Here is an 18215-nt window from a genome sequence, read left to right as displayed (position 1 = left end):
ATATATGGTCATGCAAACAAATACCTGCAATGTTTCAAGAGGATTTCTAAAACTGTCCCCCTCTCCTTGAGGCAGGGCACAAAAGATACAGATGAAGGCACAGCAATACACCCTGGGATGCTCTTACCTGCCTCAGTTTCCTCAGTTCTCCAGAGTAGGGCCCTGAGAAACTGGTGGATTTCTTGTCAAAGATTCACGGCACGTGCACAGGTAAAATAGGATTTTTCACGTAATATTCATGGAACTACCACTGATCTTTAAAATGGGTCCTGGTACTTCTGTGAATATTCCTTTAAAACAGATATTTTACCTGCACATGTGTGGCAGGCATGCACACAGCCATAGGTGGCAGAAAGCTGGGGCTAACGGGGCTCAGTCCCCTCAAACGCGTGGCAGCCTGGAATTTAAATACTAGGAGCTAGTGCAGTAAACCAAGCTATTTCTATTAAGAAATGCTGGCTGAATGCCTCATGGGGTTGGTACTTTTTTCTATAGAAGCTCTAAGTAATATAGTACAATATAATACAGCAATAAATAAAGTTTCAAATAAGAAAGACATTTTGAACCTACCCCCTGAAAACTGAAGTGCTTTGGCTTGCCATTTTTCTGTCTGAAATGTCTTTAGCTTTCACTGAGTGAGTACTTACTAAACCAAATAAAGAATGTTTGACAGAGCAGCTTTTCCAGCTTTAGAAGGAAGTCAGGAGACTGGGAAGCTGGGAATGAATCAAGGGCAAGTTGTTTCCATTAAGTTAGTTGTCCACAGACACCCGGCCCTTAAACTTGTCACCTTTTGGGACACTATCGACATAGCAGGTGGTGTTAGGAAACACTGATTGTGGACATGGTTTGGGGTTATTTTGTCTGGGAAACCATGTACAATGTTTGTTGTTCAGAAGCAAAAGGGAATAGGCATCACACTGTGCTGATTTATGTAGTTTGATTAATGGTTAATGATTATTCCAGCTCCTCTGGTGACAGTTGGCTTCAGTTACAAAGTACAGGAAGGAAGCAAAGTACAAGGCGGCTCCCGCCACAGCCATTCACATGACATAATACAGGATATAATGTAGCAAGTGTTTTCAGTGTCATGCCTCTCCTGATTGGTCAGTACTAAATGATAGGGGAAAAGGCGCCAACAGGCAAAAAGGCGCCAATTTTCTCAACTCCATCTCTTTGACAGTGACGTTCCTTGCAGATTCCTTGCAGGAAAGGAAGGTTAAATATTCCATACAATGGGTTTGCAGAGGGATTTGTGCTTTAAGTTCTCTATGCCTCTTCTTTGTAATGTTTGCCTGCTTTGGGTTGCAGTTACAGGTAAGTGGTTTTTCCTTTTATCCTCCTATTTATATTGCAGGTATGTGACTGGGATCACTGGTAAATTTGGTCCCAGAAAGGGCAGAGAATAAGGTACATCAACTGAGAGGAGTTGTCCTGTTCTGTCAGAACATTTTCAATCAATAACAAGAAGAACGACTGACTGGTGAGAGTGGTGGTAGGTACAGAAACTGTGAAAGGAAGTGGCAACAGTCAGTAGCCCTTACAGCACAAACTTCTTTCTGTACTTACCTAATGAAATATCATTTGCACTTTCTCACTTTTTAAATAAAAAACATGAAATTCAACCTTTCTAACCCTTACAGCACAAACTTCTTTCTGTACTTACCTAATGAAATAGAGCAGTCCAGCAGACAAGGGTGTCTACTCAGGTGCCTATGCGAGAGAAAGAGAGGCAGTATCAAAATCCCTCCCCAACCACTAACCAATTTCTCATCTCTCTGCTTTGTACATGTTCTGCTTTACTGAGGACCGAGATATCAATTGTGCAGGAGTTTATAGAGAAGGGTGTCATTGACCACAGGCTGCAAAACTGACATGTTTTTGTGGGTTTGTGAACTAATTCAAGTATTTCTATGATCTCTTAATACATCCATTTGCTCTTTCTCTGATCCTTGATTTGGGCTTGTTTCCAGGTTTTAAAGAAGCAGTGCAGTGTGAAATGGTTCCTGCAGTAGCCATCGGTGAAAATGTGACCCTCAGCTGTAACTTCACCCTTCCTCTAGATATTCTGCAAATAACCTGGCAGAAGAGGATAGGACCTTCATTCCAGAACATAGCCACCTACAGCAAGAGACACAGACCTAAATCTGTGGGATTACTTCAGAACAGAGTCCTATTTACAGATACAAGACTAAATGCATCATCCATCACTCTCCCCAATGTGACACTGCAGGATGAAGGAGATTATAAATGCCTCTTCAATGCATTTCCACATGGTTCTTTCAGTAGAAACACCCACCTAACTGTGCAAGGTAAAGTTGTCCCCTTTTTCTTTAGCGTTATAGTCCCTTTTTGCAGGAGACTGGAAATATCCATGGAGTTGCCTTCCTTGTGAATTCATTAATTAAGAAATAAATGTTTGCTATATAATCTCTGTGATAACTTTTTAGACATGAAATATAGTATATTGTCTGAGTTCATAAACCTCTATCAACTGATTTGGATACAGACATATAAAAAGTACCTACACAAAATTTGGTTTGCAATGCTAGACACTTGAGTTAGGAAACAACCTTTACTGCTGCCAGATAAAATATTTCCTGCTCCACTGGACATCTGATCTGTGCCATGAATCAAGTATTCAAAATCTCTTTTGCAAGGCTTCATTTGGAAATTTAACACAGAATTAGGAATAAGCAGCTGTCCCTCAATGAAGTTTTTGAGGAAATGGCTTTTGTTTAATAAAAATATTTAATTGAAAATATGGTTTAATACAAATATTTAATAGAAATAGTATTATAATGGGTACAGGTCAGTAGAATTTAAACTGTGAGCTTTCCCTGTTACAGCCCAGATTGCTTCAGCTCTGGCAGTAGCTTTAAAACTGGTCTGCAGGACTGTGGGGTTCTGCGATAGGTCACCAGGGGTTCTGCAAAAAGGCTGGGGGTAGTGGTGGAGAGGGCTGGAAGGGTGAAAGGGTGTGCCAGCACTACAGGGCCATGTTACCTGGCTCCATACCAAGTCACACTGGCCACAGAGCCAAGAGTGAGAGATTTGCAGCAGACAAAGTGATATGAACAGGTTCTATGACTTCAGGAAGTTTGAAAACCACTGAACAATAGGGACTACATAAGCCAACAGCATATGCCACCTATCAGCCTCTACAGAGAACATAATGCTGGTACCATGTGCCACTTCCAGAGAGTAGATACCACCCTGAGCCCAATTTTCTCTGTTACTTATCCTTATGAGGTGTAAGGTTTTGAACTATGTATTGGGGCAGGGATTTGGAGTATAGGGTGCCTGGAAGCCAAGAACCTGGTCTAGGAGTATGTCTGGCGGTCTGTGTTTGTTTTAACTCTCCCACAGGCCCTCCTGTGCTTGCTCACAAATGTTCCTACTCCATTGTGTCTCCTATGGTAATGATTTAACCCTGGTGTTAATTCTCATTCATTATGACATTGATGAGCAGGAAAAGAGAAGCAGTGATTTTTGCAAGATAATAACTAAAAAACTTAAACATATTTCTTGGAAGAAAGAACAATGCATTTTACTACTCTTAGAGCCTTCACATGTTTAAATTTCAAAGGCAGCAGCAAATGATGGAGGTCCTAGAGCACATAAATATAAATGTTTATAATGGAAAATCTCATGCAATCTAAATAGCTAGTGATTACTACCACTTACCAGCATTAATATATACATACATTGCTGATCAGCTTAATTCAGCCAGATGGACTGGACTTTCTCTGCTTGCCCTCGATTCTACATCCAATTTCCAAAGGGACTTTCCCCTGATGTGGAGAATTTCTACTTAGAAGTTAATGCAGCAGTTTCTGAGTAAGATTTCACTTAGACTGAGGGGAGATGAATTGTCTCCAAAGCTATCCTGTGCTTTTTATTGCTGATAAATGTACAGAAGCCAATAAGGAACCTTTACAAACTAAGTAGGTAAGATGCTCATCAATGCCAGTAACATTTAAGTAAACCTATAACACTATTTAACAAGCTCTAAAGGAACATTCTCATATTGGTCACACTTCGTTTCTGCTTTTAGCTGTTTCAGAAATCAGAACCAAGCTCCTCGTAAATTTCATTAGCCAGGGGATCCTCACTGTGATTTGCTCGGCTACTGGAAGGCCTGCCCCCAAAATCACCTGGCGACCTGAGGGAGTCCTGACTGATCATCGCCCTCAGGTTGGCAGTGTTCACAATGCAGATGGAACAGTTATGGTGACAAATGTTTGCAACTTCTCCGTGGGATGCCTCAAAAGGCTGACTTGTGTAATGGACCATCCTGACCATCCTGAGAGAATTAAAGAGAAGATAGTTTATCAAGCTGAGGATAACAGACAAGAACAAAAATATAAAGGTAGGTCGCACTGATAAAGCCGGGTAGGATGCATTGGGGGAGTGGAAAGCAGACTTGTATTTGCAGGTACCTGCTTGACGCTGACCAAAATAGAACCTACCACCTGATTGGTTTCCCTCCAGTAGGCAGACCCACAGTGGGGACAGCTAAGCTGGCTTGAAGGCTCTTTGGGTGCAAGTCTGGCATATAGTGGGATTGGTATTTTCTTAAATTACCTGTTCTGTCATAGCGAAAGGATTTTAAAAAGATGGGGTTAGATTTCTGAAAGATTTTTACATGATAATTTGATTTCTTCCACAAATAGCTTAATTTTAGAAATCATTTTTTAATATTGTCAGCATGGATTCTTTTCTTTTTTTGTGACTAATCCAATATATGATTTCTATCAAAACAACAAGATTATCATTATTCTTTTGCTAAACATGTTTTTTAAAGGAAGATGTAGAGAAAAGGATTGAAAATAATATATTTATGAATTTATAAAAAGATAATTTATTTTGAAGACTGTGACATAGATACAATGTTGAACCCCTCAGAAGGTTTTTCATTTTTGTTCCAGTTATAATAGACAAACACCAGTAATGGTGAGTGTTCATGGGATCTTCATGTCTAACAGGAACCTTCAAGATTAATACCAATCTAGTTCTTTCAAAACATGATATTACCACTTAGTAATTCTCAAAACACATATGTGAAAATTGATACCATCTTTAGTAGCTTAAAACTGAAAAGTAAGTATTTGATTTTTCTGTATCACGTTTAGCTTGGGAATGAATAGCCAGGTAAGTAAGGCTATTCACTATTCATAATTTGCAGCTCATCAATTTTTATTCTGCAGTTTACCAAGTCTTGGCATTGGCATTTGATTTGGTGAACAGAAAGAATAGCATCCTATGTGGCAAGTCACATTTTAGAGGAGCTGATGAAGGAAGCAAGCAGCTCAGAAATCACCTGTTAGTTGAAGCTTATCCCTCTGCTCTGGGAATAACAAAAAACTTGACAGAAATGGCAGATGTTCTTTGACAATGGGATCTGGGGAGAAGGACTTCTGTCAAGATTTGGGATCCATCTGACCAGAACTGGAAAGAGCATATGTGTGCTATAAGGTGATACTGATCACATACTGATCGGGCATCTTCTGGAAGAACAATTCATGCAAATATAAAATATCAATTCAGTTCTTAAGCTGTGTGAAGGACAACTTTCTGTCCCAGAAGTAGGAGATCATCAATCTTGGATCTTGTCCTGACCAATAGGAAAGTATTGGTGGAGGATGTGAAGGTAATGGACAACATGGCGAGGAACTGATCATGAGATGATAGGATTCCAGATCCCGAGACAGGGAAAGCAAGAGGCCAGCAGAACAAGGAGGCCAGATTTGAGAAAGGTGGATTTCAGCTGACTCAAGGAGTTAACAGCCATGGTGCCCTGGGAAGACAAACTGAGGGATAATGGTGCCCAAGAGGGCTGTGAACTTCTGAAGGACACAGTATTGGAAGCCCGGCATGAAACAGTTGATGCAATGGAATGACACAAAGAATGGTAAGAGACCAATGTGGCAGCACAACATGCTTCTAGAATGCCTCAAATGAAAAAGGAAACATATGGGCAATAGAAAGATGGGATGGTCACCAAGGCAGCATACAACAAAAAAGCAAGAGCCCTCTGGGACAAAATCAGGAAGGGAAAGACAAAGAAGAAGCTAGATGACAAGAAGAGGATTCCAAGGGGAACTCATAACAGAAGGTGAAAGAAGGTGGAGCTACTTAATAGCTACTTTCCCTCAGTTTTCAGAAAAAAAAAATGTTGACTGCAACCAGACCAAAGATAATTTGGATAAAGAAGTGGAGATCTTGAGGGATAAGATAACAAAAGAGGCATTCAGAGAGCTTTTGATGGATCAGGATGAATTTAAGTCAGTAGGGCTTGCTGAACTTCATCCCAGGGAACTGGATTTGTTATTTAGAACAAATCATGTCAACCAAACTTGATCACCTTTCACAAAGTAACTACTATTGGATAAGGGGAATACTGTGAACTTAGTGTATCTGGACTTCTGCAAGGTTTTAGAAAGGTGCTGCATGACCTTATAAACAAATTGGGGAAATATGGCCTGAAGAAAACTACTGTAAAGTGGATAGAGAACTGGCTCAACAGTCTCAAGCAAAGTCTCAAAGGGCAAAGATCCGATTATCAGTGGATCCATGTCAGAATGACAGGAAGTTTAAAGTGGAGTCCTACAGGGGTTTGCTCTGGACCCAGTGCTGTTCAGTTTGTTTATTAATGATCTGGATGCTACTCAAGATAAGTTTCTTGAACAAGTTTGCAAATGAAATGCAACTGGGAAGGCTTGTGAACACATTGCAGTGTGATGCAGTCACACAAAAAGGATGCATCAATAGAAGCATTACGTGTAAGACATGGAAGATTATAGCGCCTGTCTTGTTGGCACTGGTTAGGCCTCATCTAACATATTGTGTGCAGTTTAGGGCTCTACATCTTAAAAAGAATGTGGAAAGTTAAGGAGGTTCCAGAGGTAGGCTATAATAATAATAATAAAGTATTTGGAAGGAAAGTCACACAAGGAGAGGTTTAAGGAGGTTCAGCTTGTGGAAAGGCACTGAAGAGGAGAAACAATGTACCCTTCAAATACCTGAAGGGCTGCCATAAATAAGAAGGAGCTCATCTCTCTTCCTGCAGAGAGTAGGACATGGACCAATGATTTGAAGTTGCAGCAAAGTAGGTTTAGATGGGATATCAGGAAAAAACTTCTTCACAGCTGGAAAAGTGAAGCTGCAAAATAGACAGCCTAGGAAAGTTGTGGTGGAGGTGTTCAAAAGGAGGTTGCACTGTCATTGGGCAAAGGTGGTCTAGGCAGACCTATGCCTGTGGTCTGCTATGGTTATTTCCCAAGCTTCTGGGCTTTGCTGGTTACTGCATGGGGCCAGGAAGGATTTTTTTCCCTCCTCCTGCTTCACATATCAGGGTTTTTTTAAAGCCTGCCTCAGAGGCAGTGAGTGGTGGTGGCAGCCAAGGCTAAGGATTTTGACCAGGGTGTGTCAGTGCCCTGATGGGTCTTAAATACAGGGGTTTGTAGCTAGAGAGTCTTGCCCTTCTGCTCAGGGTCAGAGCAGTCACCATATTTGGGGTCAGGAAGAAATATTTGGTCTGATTAGTACGGACTGTGGGGGGCCTTCATCTGTAGTAGGGAGTGTGCCCCTTTTCCTGGGAACTCTGGAGCATATTTTTAACAACATTTCCAGCTTCAAACTGCCATGATCCCCCTGTTTTACCTGTGGCAGATAAGGATGTTGTGTGTTGTGTTGGTTCAGGGTTGACTACATCATTTTATGAAGTGTTTAGCCTATGGTTTGTATTTGATGGTTTGGATAGGGATGAGTTTACCTCAGGCAGGGGGTTGGACTAGATGCCTCTTCAGGTCCCTGCAGCCCTACTTCTCTATGATTCTGTGAAATCAAGTTTGGTTTATAACACGAACATAGCTTGGTATTTTGACCGCCTGAGCAGAGTGAAGGGGTGGGTGTAGAGGGGGTGGCACTGAGTGCAGGAGGTACGGGGCAGGCAGCAGCACAGCACAGACTCCCCCAGAAACAAAACTGGCAGGGGATTAGAGGCTGTGCAGACTCAGGGCAGGAGTCCCCTCATGAGCCACACGTATGGCCAGCATCTGCAGGGTGAACATGGCAGCTGCCATAGTACAGTAGGTAAAACAATGCTACAAAACTCTTACTGTGGCAGTGACTGCTGCAGGATTAACCCTGTCAATTCTGGGCCATGCAGACACTTCCATGAAGCAGTGGCATCTCCAAGGGGGAAAGTAGGTGGGGGCCTGATAAGGAGACTCTGGACCACATTCTGTGGGATCAGAGCAGGGGTGGGCAAAATACAGCCCATGGGCTGGATCTAGCCCATGGAGAGGCTTGGCCAGCCTGTGGTCGATCCCTCAGTCCCACCTAGCTCAGGCATCATCCCATAGTAGAGCGTCCTGCTGCCCCATGGGCTTGCAGCGGGGCTGGGGTAGCTCTGTGCTGGACTGCCTTTCTAGGCAGCCCAGGCAGTGGCAACCACTGGCCCCAGCCCCATGGTACTGGCAGGGACCCTCATGCAGCTCTGTCCAATCCTGCACCTGCTGCAGACTTGCCTGCTCATGCTGAACAGCTGCAGCAACTGCAGCACCAGTGAGGTAGAAGTGATCTTGGCATGGGGAACAGTGGCCCCACCTCCTCAGCGCTGCCTGGTGCTTCCTGCACCAGCTCCATGGAGCCTGCACTGGGCTGCCCTGCACTGTCCCTGCGGCCTCTGGGCTGCCCCATGTGGTAGTGGGGGTAGCACAGAGGAGCTGCAGGGCAGCCCAGCATGGGCTCCATGCAGCTGTTGCAGGACACCGCAGGGCCAGGGCTAGGATCTGCCTAGTAAGGCAGTCCGGCATGGAGCCACCCCACTCTCACTGCATGCCCAGGGGGGCAGCAGGCCACGTCATGGGCAGGCAATGTGGAGTAGGCGCGGGGTCCAGGTCAGGGCTGTGTGTGCATCTGGCTGATCTGCTCCTGCCAAGGTCAGTCTGGAGTGGGTATGCTGGGGCTACACACTGTTGGCAGTGCCGGGGAGGTACCACCAGGTGCGTGGGCTCTGGGCTGTTGTGGGGTGGGGGCAGGTACTGACCAGCTATGGGGTGCATACAGGGGCTCCCATGCACACCCCACCATACCCACAAACCCTTCCCACAAACCCCACAACCACACACTCCCACACACACAATCAGGCACCCCACAAACACCACTCCGCCCACCCATCCCCACACACTCCCACGGGTCTCTGGGGAGAACTCCACTCACTACTAACCACAGACATCCAACCATACATGGACCCACACCCCTCTACAAACACCCCCAGCCATCCATCCATCCCCCTCCACACTCCCCACAAACTCCATATCCCACCCTACACACCCACACATCCCCACAAACACCCTCCACAGGCCCCCTATATCCACCCACATCCACACATATGCCCACACACTCCCCTATACCCCACATACACCCACAGCTCCTCACACCCTAACCCCACCTTCCTCTGCAACATAGAAGAGTAAAACTTTATTTTGAGTTATTATGCAATCACCTCTACATATACAATACAAACACAGACAAATCAGGACAATTTTTTTTTTAAATAAAATTAAAATATGTTATTTTGGATGTTAGATTTTTAGTATATAATTGTGGGGGAGGGGAAGGGTTTCCATTCCTAAGATGGCAAACCCCTTTCCCAAAAGGAGTACATCCCAGGTGAGAGCGGGGGCTGGGGGGAGGGGGGCGGAACTACTGGCACCAAGATGGCAACCAGGGGGCACGGCACCTGTCAAGGAGTGGAGCTACCCTTGCGGCTCTTGACAACTCACCAAAACTCGTGAAGCAGCCCTCCAACCAAAATAATTTCTCACCCCTGGATCACAGCTTCCAGCCCCCTGCTGCCATTTCAGTGTCCTCCTTTATTGAGTGCCTAACCATGTGCCTCACTCATCCCCAACCCAGATACACTCTTGGTTTAGAAGCAATTCATAAACTGACACAAAGGCTTAATTTGTCCATAATGAAAAATTGATCAATTCCATCTTCATGTTGCAGTTGGGAAATGGGAGACTTGGGTTTAATGGTTTGTCTGGCTTACACATGCACTTCAGAACTGGGATAGAAATTCTGTGCTTCCTGGACCTGGTCTCTAAAAAAGAAACAAAAAATTGATAACCTCTACTGGGATTTCTGAGTGACCTTTGTTTTTTGAATTGTGTTTTTCAGATGTTCCTGAGGAGATGATGAATATTTTCCTTTTAGTTCCTATACTTTCTGTCTTAGTAATCATGATCATGGTACAAAGGAAAAGAAAAGGGAAAAAGTAAGTCAAATGACTGTTTAATTCAATTGTGTTATGAAGCTCTACAATAATCCCATTTTCTACACTTCAGCTTGCTTGCGTCATGAAGCACAGGCCAAAATTGTGGCTCTTCAGGACTTTGGTGGGTTTATCCAACATAAGGTGGTGAAGTGCAATGTTAGTTGAGCTAGGTTTCCGAGTAGGTGTACAGCTGTATTCACATTGCTTTGTACCCCAGTTATTGAGGCGTGCCTCTCAGCAGAGCTAAATAACCCAGGCACAGCATTGTACAAATATAGCTATATTGGTTTTGGCTCCGGAGCTGGTATGCTCAGAACTAGCTGATATATTTCTGAATTGCACCATCTTGCAACATGTAGACAAGTTCTTTGCAGAGTTCACCAAGGATTAAACTCCTAGGCTGGGGTTTTCAAAATCCTGAATGTTGTGTTAGTAATTACTATTGGCTTCCATACATTATTCTTCAATGGCTCAGTGAACAGGCCCTTGCAATAAACCAACTAGTAAGGCACTGCAAAGTAGAAAGGTGAAATAGCATATTGGATTGCATTAATAAGAATACAGCCTGCAAGTCAAGTACCTTTTTTTCACTTTACTCAGTGCTGGTGAGACCTCTCCTAGAGAATTGTTTCCAGTTTTGGGCAGTGCACTTCAAGAAGGATGTAGACAGAATAGAAAGGGTCCAGTACAGAGCAACAAAAATAACTAGAGGCCTGGAAAACATGACTCACAAGAGGTTGGAAGAATTGGGGCTTTTTACTCTGAAGAAGAGAAGGCTTCTTCACAGACATAGTAACAGTCCTCAAATAGCTGAAAGGTAGTCACGGGCAGGTTGGTGACAGAATGTTCTCTGCAGTTGGAGGGACATGACAAGAAGTAACTTTCTTAAATGGCAACAAGGCAAACTGAGCTTGGATGTTAGGAAGAGCTTTCTAATAGTGACGATGGTTCAGTTTTGCAATACACTTAGAATTTCTTAGGAGAAGGTTAGGCCAGCACTTATGGTTTAGCCAGGGGTTCTCCTGCCTTGAGCAAGGAGATAGAGATTCCACCAAGATCGCTCACAGCCCTATTTTCCTATAATCTTGTGACTGGTTAATACATGCTTAAGAAAGTACATCATTGTCACAGTTTTTGTCTATTCCTTCTTTACCCCTACTGGATTCCTAGATTTGTCTCCCTCTAATAGTAACATTGCTTAAAATAGTTCAGTATCTTTTAAAACTAAAAATGTTTACTAGTAAATATGTCCTCCCTCCCTTAGAGGCTTCTGCCCTGTTTTTTCCCCTATATGTACATGGTATGCAGCTTTGATTTAAAGCATTTGCAATGTGTGAAAATGTTTGTGTATAATGTGCACACTTTTAATCTTAAGTGTGTCCACACACACACACATTTGTATTTCTTCTTTTTGTTCAGAGCTGATTTTCTTGGGTAACAGTGTGGCTTGAACTGCAATAGGTGTCACTTGGATTTCTTCAGATCCTGAAAAGAAACTGAAGAGTCTCAGTGCTTATCAGTACTTCAGCCCCTTTCAGGAACAGTCAGAGTCTCCTTCTAGTTACCAGCATTTCGGTCCTTTAGTTAGTAATTGAGCCAATCTCCTGGATTACTGTGGTCAGACAGTAGATTTCAGTTCTGATAAGTTAAAAAATATTTTATAAAATATCTGTAACTGGATTTCTGTAATTCACTCACAGAGCTCTCATTTTCTTACCTGCTTTAACCTAGCTGAATCCAAACTGCAATGTGAATGTGATGTATGCTTGGTTGAAGTCTTCCTACCATTAAAGAAAGCTGCACAGTCCCAGACAGGACCTGCCCCTGGACCCAAAACATTCCTGAGGGCCCCTGTCATGTGCTTGTTAATCCTGTTTGGCTTCACCGCTGAGCCCACGGTAGAGGTCCCTGGCCTTCCCTGTTAGCAACGGCCTCAGGAATTTTGGCTTTGTATCCTCATTCCACCCATTTAACTCAGCTGCCATTTTAAATTGTCACCCCGTTCTTGTTCCTCCCCACTAGAGGGGGCTGGATTGAAGGTAGGCCTTGAGACACTAGATGGGGTGTGTGTGTGCTTCCCACTGGGGGTGCCCCCCCCCCCCCCCCCGCATGCAACTCATCTGCCCTGATTAAATGCCCACACAACAAACAACATCTATACTCTCATTGAAGCAGTTTGCCCTGAGCCTTGTGGCCTGTGTCCTCCAATTCCCTTTTGCCTCACTTGTGGGATAGCCCCCTTCAGTATCCCACAACTGCCACTAACTTGTGCCAATTTGTGGCACATTGTTTTGTGTCTGCAGTCCCACAAATTGGCACAAGAAGCAAAGGGGAGGTCCCACTTCTATATAGAAAATCATAGGGGTTAGTGTCACAAGCCTGAGTCCAGCTCCTTCAGTCCACAGTCCCGGCTGACCGAGACAGTGAGATTTCCAGCTCCACTGTGCACTCCATCACCTAGGGCTGACCAAGTGCCATGTGCGTGCTGCTCTCTCTTCCCCTACTCCAGCCTTAAGCTTCCTTTTTCCTTTATCCTTGACCCCCAGCCCCTGGGGGTTTCTGGGAGTGGCAGTCCATATTAATAGCTCTGGAGACTTCGTCCTGCTTCTTCCTGCTATTATACACATTTCATTCACACTTCAAAAGGATTTACTAACCCTTGCTGCTGCCTTGGTTCTAACTGAGAAAGAATCCTGATTTGAAGCACTTACCAAGGAGCTAAAATAATTTCTGCAAGTTTGGCAGCCACTATGTGTGAGAGATATTCCCATCCCATCTCTCCTTCAAGGCCAATATTACATTCCTTGAAGGAGTATGTACTACTCTGACTAATGCTTTCCCCTTAGTCATAGAAAAATATGGCTATAAACGATCTCAGGAGGTCATCTTGTCCAAAGCCCTGGTCCAAGCAGAGTCAGCCCTGACTAAACCATCCCAGTTAATAGTTTCTCTAAAAATAAAGCATAAGTAAAACAAAGAGAACTCTCACCAGTATTCAGAATGTTAACAGGACTGGCCCTAATACCAGAAAGCATTCTTGGTCCTGCATTAATAAACCAAGATCATCAGGCTTTTCTTGTACTGATAACCTTCCTGCCCTCAAGCTTTCAGACAACAAATATAGAAATCAGGCCTGTCCAGAATGGTGACTTTCTATACAGCTTCAAGAAAAGTTGCTGAGCATGCCTAGTAAGTACTGTCACTTCCTTTGGCTGTTACAGGGCTTTTCTAGATGAATTGCCCTGCCCTGCCATGCCATGCCCCACTGTGCAGACTGCAATTATTCAAACAACCCATGCCTCCTCTCCTTTGTACCAATCACCAGGTTCAATAAACACAAGCATACATCAACTAGAAGAACTAAACAATGAACTTCATTGTGGAGCAGTTGGCTAACTTTGGTCTCCCTCTCTAACTAGGTAGCCAGCCAGCTTCTCTCTAACTAAGGGACTATTTCCCAGTTCCCAACTCCTTCAGCCTCCTGTTCGGAAGCATCTCTAACTTTGAACTTCTACACCTACACTCTTGGTTTCTCTATTTTTTTTGTTTTGGAGAAAAAAATCCATGAAGTATAAACAGTGTGGGTCACATACCGTACATATGGAAGAGACTCTGGGAAGAAATTAGAGTGCTTGAATTCTAAAATAAAAAAAGATTATTGGAAAAAAAATCTGATTAAATTTTTTGATGCAGTTTGCCAGTTCATTCAAATCAAAGCATTTTGTAGAGACAGTTGCTATTAACATTCTGCCACAATCCAGCTACCTCCTAGTAAAGACTATAATTTATAGAGTGAGATAGTTAAGGCTTACTTTTTATGCTGTTAGACAAAGTAAACCATTCTGGAAATAAAGAAATGAGCTGGACTCAGAGGTGTCATTGCAGCACACGTAGAGAGACCTGAGCCAGCTATTCAGCAAGGTTGCTGGGCACAGTGGAGCTGGACAACACAAGCTTTGGTGTAGGATTCTTAAGCCCACCTACCACCCAAAGTACTTATATGGTGGCTGAAGTCCATTCTGTACGGATATCAGATGGATTATAAATAATTTAGGTATGCCTACATGTGCTGCAATCCCACCTCTCATTGAAATGTGGACCCTAAACTGAAAAGAACTTTGCTCTATAGCAGATCCATCAGGGTTTAAGCATAAGAAGTGTTACTAGATAACAAAAGAGGGGTCCTGAGATTAATTCCCTTCTATTATCCCTATTGTTATCAGCCTACTGTATTCATTGTCTCTATCTAGATGTTAAATTCCTTTGATACAAGAGGCATGCCTCTTCAATATGTTTTGTTAAATGTGTAGCATACTTCCAGTCACTTGTAAATGTCTAATCTCAATATGCTAGGTCCCAAGTTTCCAGTATGGCCAGCACTCCTGCAAGGGAAGCATTTTTACATGAAGACCAAGTCAGGAGTTCCCAGAACCTGCAGACACCACGGAACCAGGATGTTTCCTATCAAAATGAGGTAATAATTTCAACAAAGAAAACACCTGAGCAAGAATATGCCAGTGGGTGCCTGACATAGCTGCAATATGCCAGTCCTCATTAAAATAGTCAATTAGAAATTTGAATTAATTTTCTCTCAAATGATAAAATGACTTCATTATCTGCTGGTATACTCTACAGATGTAGAGTGAAAATAATACCACTTTTATCATATGTAAGCTTGTTTATATATTGCATACTTTTTTTTTCTTTTTTTGGAAATCAGTGGAGGGTTGTCTATTCATTTCATAGCATTTAATGTAAGAGAAAATCAAGACCTTGCTTCCTGTCTTTGCTGGAAAACTCTAGGAAGACATTTAGGTCAGCTACAGACATTACACTTTTACCACTGTAAATGACTGGAAATTGTTCTATACTCAATACTCACAACAGAACAGAAGCTTGGCTTTCAAAAGCAGTCTATACCCAGAACTGAACAGAAAAAATGGTGGAACCTGGTCTAAGATTTGTACTTCTCTCCACCCCCAAAAAACAAACAAACTACTGATTTAAACTATGCCACTTACAGAAAACCATAATTTAGATTAATTCTGCCTCAGGCTTTTTGAATGTCTGTACCTGGCTTTAAAGGTAAAAGCAACATGATTTTTTTCAGTGCAGTGTGGATGAAATCAAGTGATTAGAGCTGGTTGGAAATTATTTGGTTGTTTTTTCTTCAAAAGTTGCCAATTTCTTATGCACAAATTAGTAGTTTCATCTGGAACACCTCAGGCTCAATGAATTTTCAGCAACTCAGACGTAGGATATCACCTGAACCCTGCCCGCCTTCTGTGAGGCACTCACAAGGTTCAAGGTCTGTGGTTCAAGGGAAGCCATTTGTTCAAGGGTAGACAGGGTTTCCAGGCTTGGTGCTCCGAAGTCCTGCCTGAAGACCCAGTGATCCCAACCTTGTTGTTGTGGAGCTGAGAACTGGAACTTGAAGTTCTGCAAGCCTGATCTGCAGCCCCAAATCTGGCCAAATATTTGTGCTTCCCAGGGGCCACATACCCTAAAAGAAGTGAGTTCTGTGCTTCCAGAGCCACCCATGTGGGACTGTAGATTGAAACCAAATTAAAAAAATAAAAATTCCATGCAGACTGGTAATCCCCTGCAGTGATGTTGCAAGAAACTGTAACTTTAGGTTACATCTTCATGTAACATCAGGTCAACAAAGAAGTTGCCATGGTCTTTGTGAGTATAGTGATAAGGTTTCAGAGCAAAAAAATATTAAGAAAATGAAGTTCAAGCTGGTTTTGGTCCATTTCAAAGTGATGATTAAGACCAAAAGCAAAATATACCTACGTTTGCTTCATACTTTAACCTCTCTTATGATGTAGAGACCCCAAACCTTCCATAGGCAGCTAGTGCCCAGTGCTCCTCACTGACAGTTCTCTGGGTGCAAGAGGTGGAAAAACATTTCTCACTAGTTAGGGAACCTTAGGCCTGGGGAAGTTGCACTCCTTGGACAGTATTGCCTAGTTAGTCCTGGACAGGCAAAAATCACATTTTTTGATTGCTAGACCAGTGTCCCTTTGCCTGAGTCACGTGGCCTGCTGTAGCAGTGTCCATCAGACAGGCTGCTTAAACTTCAGCTCCGGTCACTCAAGACATATGAGTCTATCTCATAGCACTGTAACTATTTCTTTTCAGTAAAATGTGGAGGAGAAAGAAGCAGAGATGGGGAGAGGAAGGGGCAAGAGGCATGGAACCTGATTCTCAGTTACCATATCCCAGTAAATTGGATAGCAATAGAGAGCAGGGAGAAGGTGGTTTTAAGCCATCCTTTCACCACTTTTATTTTGAGATACGAGGGATCTGACCTAGGAACTTGAGAAGTAAGTCAGTGAGCTCTAAACATTCTTCCCAGGGCATTGGCACAACTCCATGTAGACTCCCCTAGGCCAAAACAAGGTTGCTGTAATTTCTAATACTCCTTTTATACAGTGATCAAAACAAATGATGTATTATACTCCACCGGTATCTCAGATATCTTGAGCTGTCCCGTACCATGGGCTTGTTCTATCTCCTGAACCGAGTAGTCCCATTCCAACCTTATCACCCTGGTACTGGTCTAGTCTACCCCTTGTCCAGCCATTTCCCCCTCCTATCTCCTGACAGGAGTGCACATCTGGTCCACTTTCCAAGTTTTGCTTATTCAAGGAGTTCATGCATCAATCAGGCTCACTGATCAGATCTACTCCGGCCAACAGTTTAGCAAAGCTTTTGTGTGAGCAGTATACATATTAATCAGTGTTCCAGTGATGCCTACAGTATCCTTCATGTTGTTACACAACTTTCACATCTTGAAAGCAGCATCAGCCTTTTTCCTTAAGCAGTTTGTTCCTTAGTCAATTGTGTTTATACACCCTGACCTTTTATTATGTGAGCTACTTATTTCTGCTAATTGATTTGGAAAGTTCTATCCAGGTGATTCCTCTTAGTGTTATTCCTCCGTATCTTTTCCTGTCCAAAAAAAAAAATATCATCATCATCAATGCAGCTTTACTGTTTTGCTTGCTTTTACAGGGGCCAGCCTCAGATTCTGTTCGGGAAAGGATTACATCACAAAAGCAAAATAGGAGCCGAAATATTGGAAATGTGTGTAGAGAGACATTCCAAGACACAGAAAAGAACAAGGAAGCCAATGCTCATGAGAATTCGCTGGATGGTATTGAAGAATTGGATAATTAAATTTTAAGAAATTAAGGCAGGGGTGAAGTTTCCCTTCTGAAAATAAGAAAAAAAGGTGGCTGAGAATACTCCTGAAATCTTGAGAAGCTTTCACATCAGTACAAATGTACAAATGCTGAAATGTCCAATGTGTGGTAGTACAGGGCGGAGATCCTGGTGGCAGACAGCCAGCACCCTGGCCACAAAGAGTTCCCCTGTGGGTCTGGGACCCACAGTGCATCCCAGGGACACCTTTGGCTGGCAGGTGCTGCAGGACCTGCTCCAGGGCAGTGCCAGGGGCCTGCTGCAGGGTGGTAAGTAGGACTCAGGGGCCCCACGGGGCCAGGGCAGGGGGCCAAGTCACAGGGGACATGAGCATGGCCTCCCCTGGGCAGTCCCAGGCAGCCAGCTGCTGCTCCTCCAGATGAACGTGTCACAACCCAAGGGTGTGATTTTTGTTTGTGTGTGCTTTGGCACCGCTGAATTATCTTCCTGCCATTTGAAGCTTTCTTTGTGTGCGGGCCGGGCCGGAACCCGGGCCCTTTCATCGCGCTGCACGCGGGCTGTGGCTGGCAGCCCGGTCAGGCCAGGTTGGAGAGGGCGGGCGCCGAGCTAGAATTAGGCACAGACATGTAACGGTTGATTTTAAGATTGTTTACTTACACCGAGATGGTCGTGGTGCAGGCTGGAGACTTGCTTGAGTTGCGGTTACAAACAGAAAACACGAACAATCACGTGGAGTTTGCTAGGCTCCACGCAGACA

General features: G+C 43.5%; 1 protein-coding gene across 1 annotated transcript; it reads left to right on the top strand.

Moving 5' to 3' along the window:
* The first annotated feature begins 1058 nt into the window (after window positions 1-1058).
* LOC132243281 (OX-2 membrane glycoprotein-like) lies at window positions 1059-17488 on the top strand. Its single transcript, XM_059720522.1, has 6 exons — window positions 1059-1317; window positions 1974-2312; window positions 4058-4372; window positions 10192-10288; window positions 14642-14762; window positions 17309-17488. Exons 1-6 carry the CDS (start codon window positions 1236-1238, stop codon window positions 17471-17473), a joined length of 1119 nt encoding a protein of 372 aa, XP_059576505.1. The 5' UTR covers window positions 1059-1235; the 3' UTR covers window positions 17474-17488.
* Window positions 17489-18215: the final 727 nt, after the last annotated feature.

The sequence above is a fragment of the Alligator mississippiensis genome, chromosome 1, assembly GCF_030867095.1.
Source record: "Alligator mississippiensis isolate rAllMis1 chromosome 1, rAllMis1, whole genome shotgun sequence".
In the NCBI taxonomy this organism is placed as follows: Eukaryota; Metazoa; Chordata; order Crocodylia; family Alligatoridae; genus Alligator; species Alligator mississippiensis.
The sequence above is the reverse complement of the archived record's forward strand: the minus strand, read 5'-3'. Positions and strand labels throughout refer to the sequence as shown.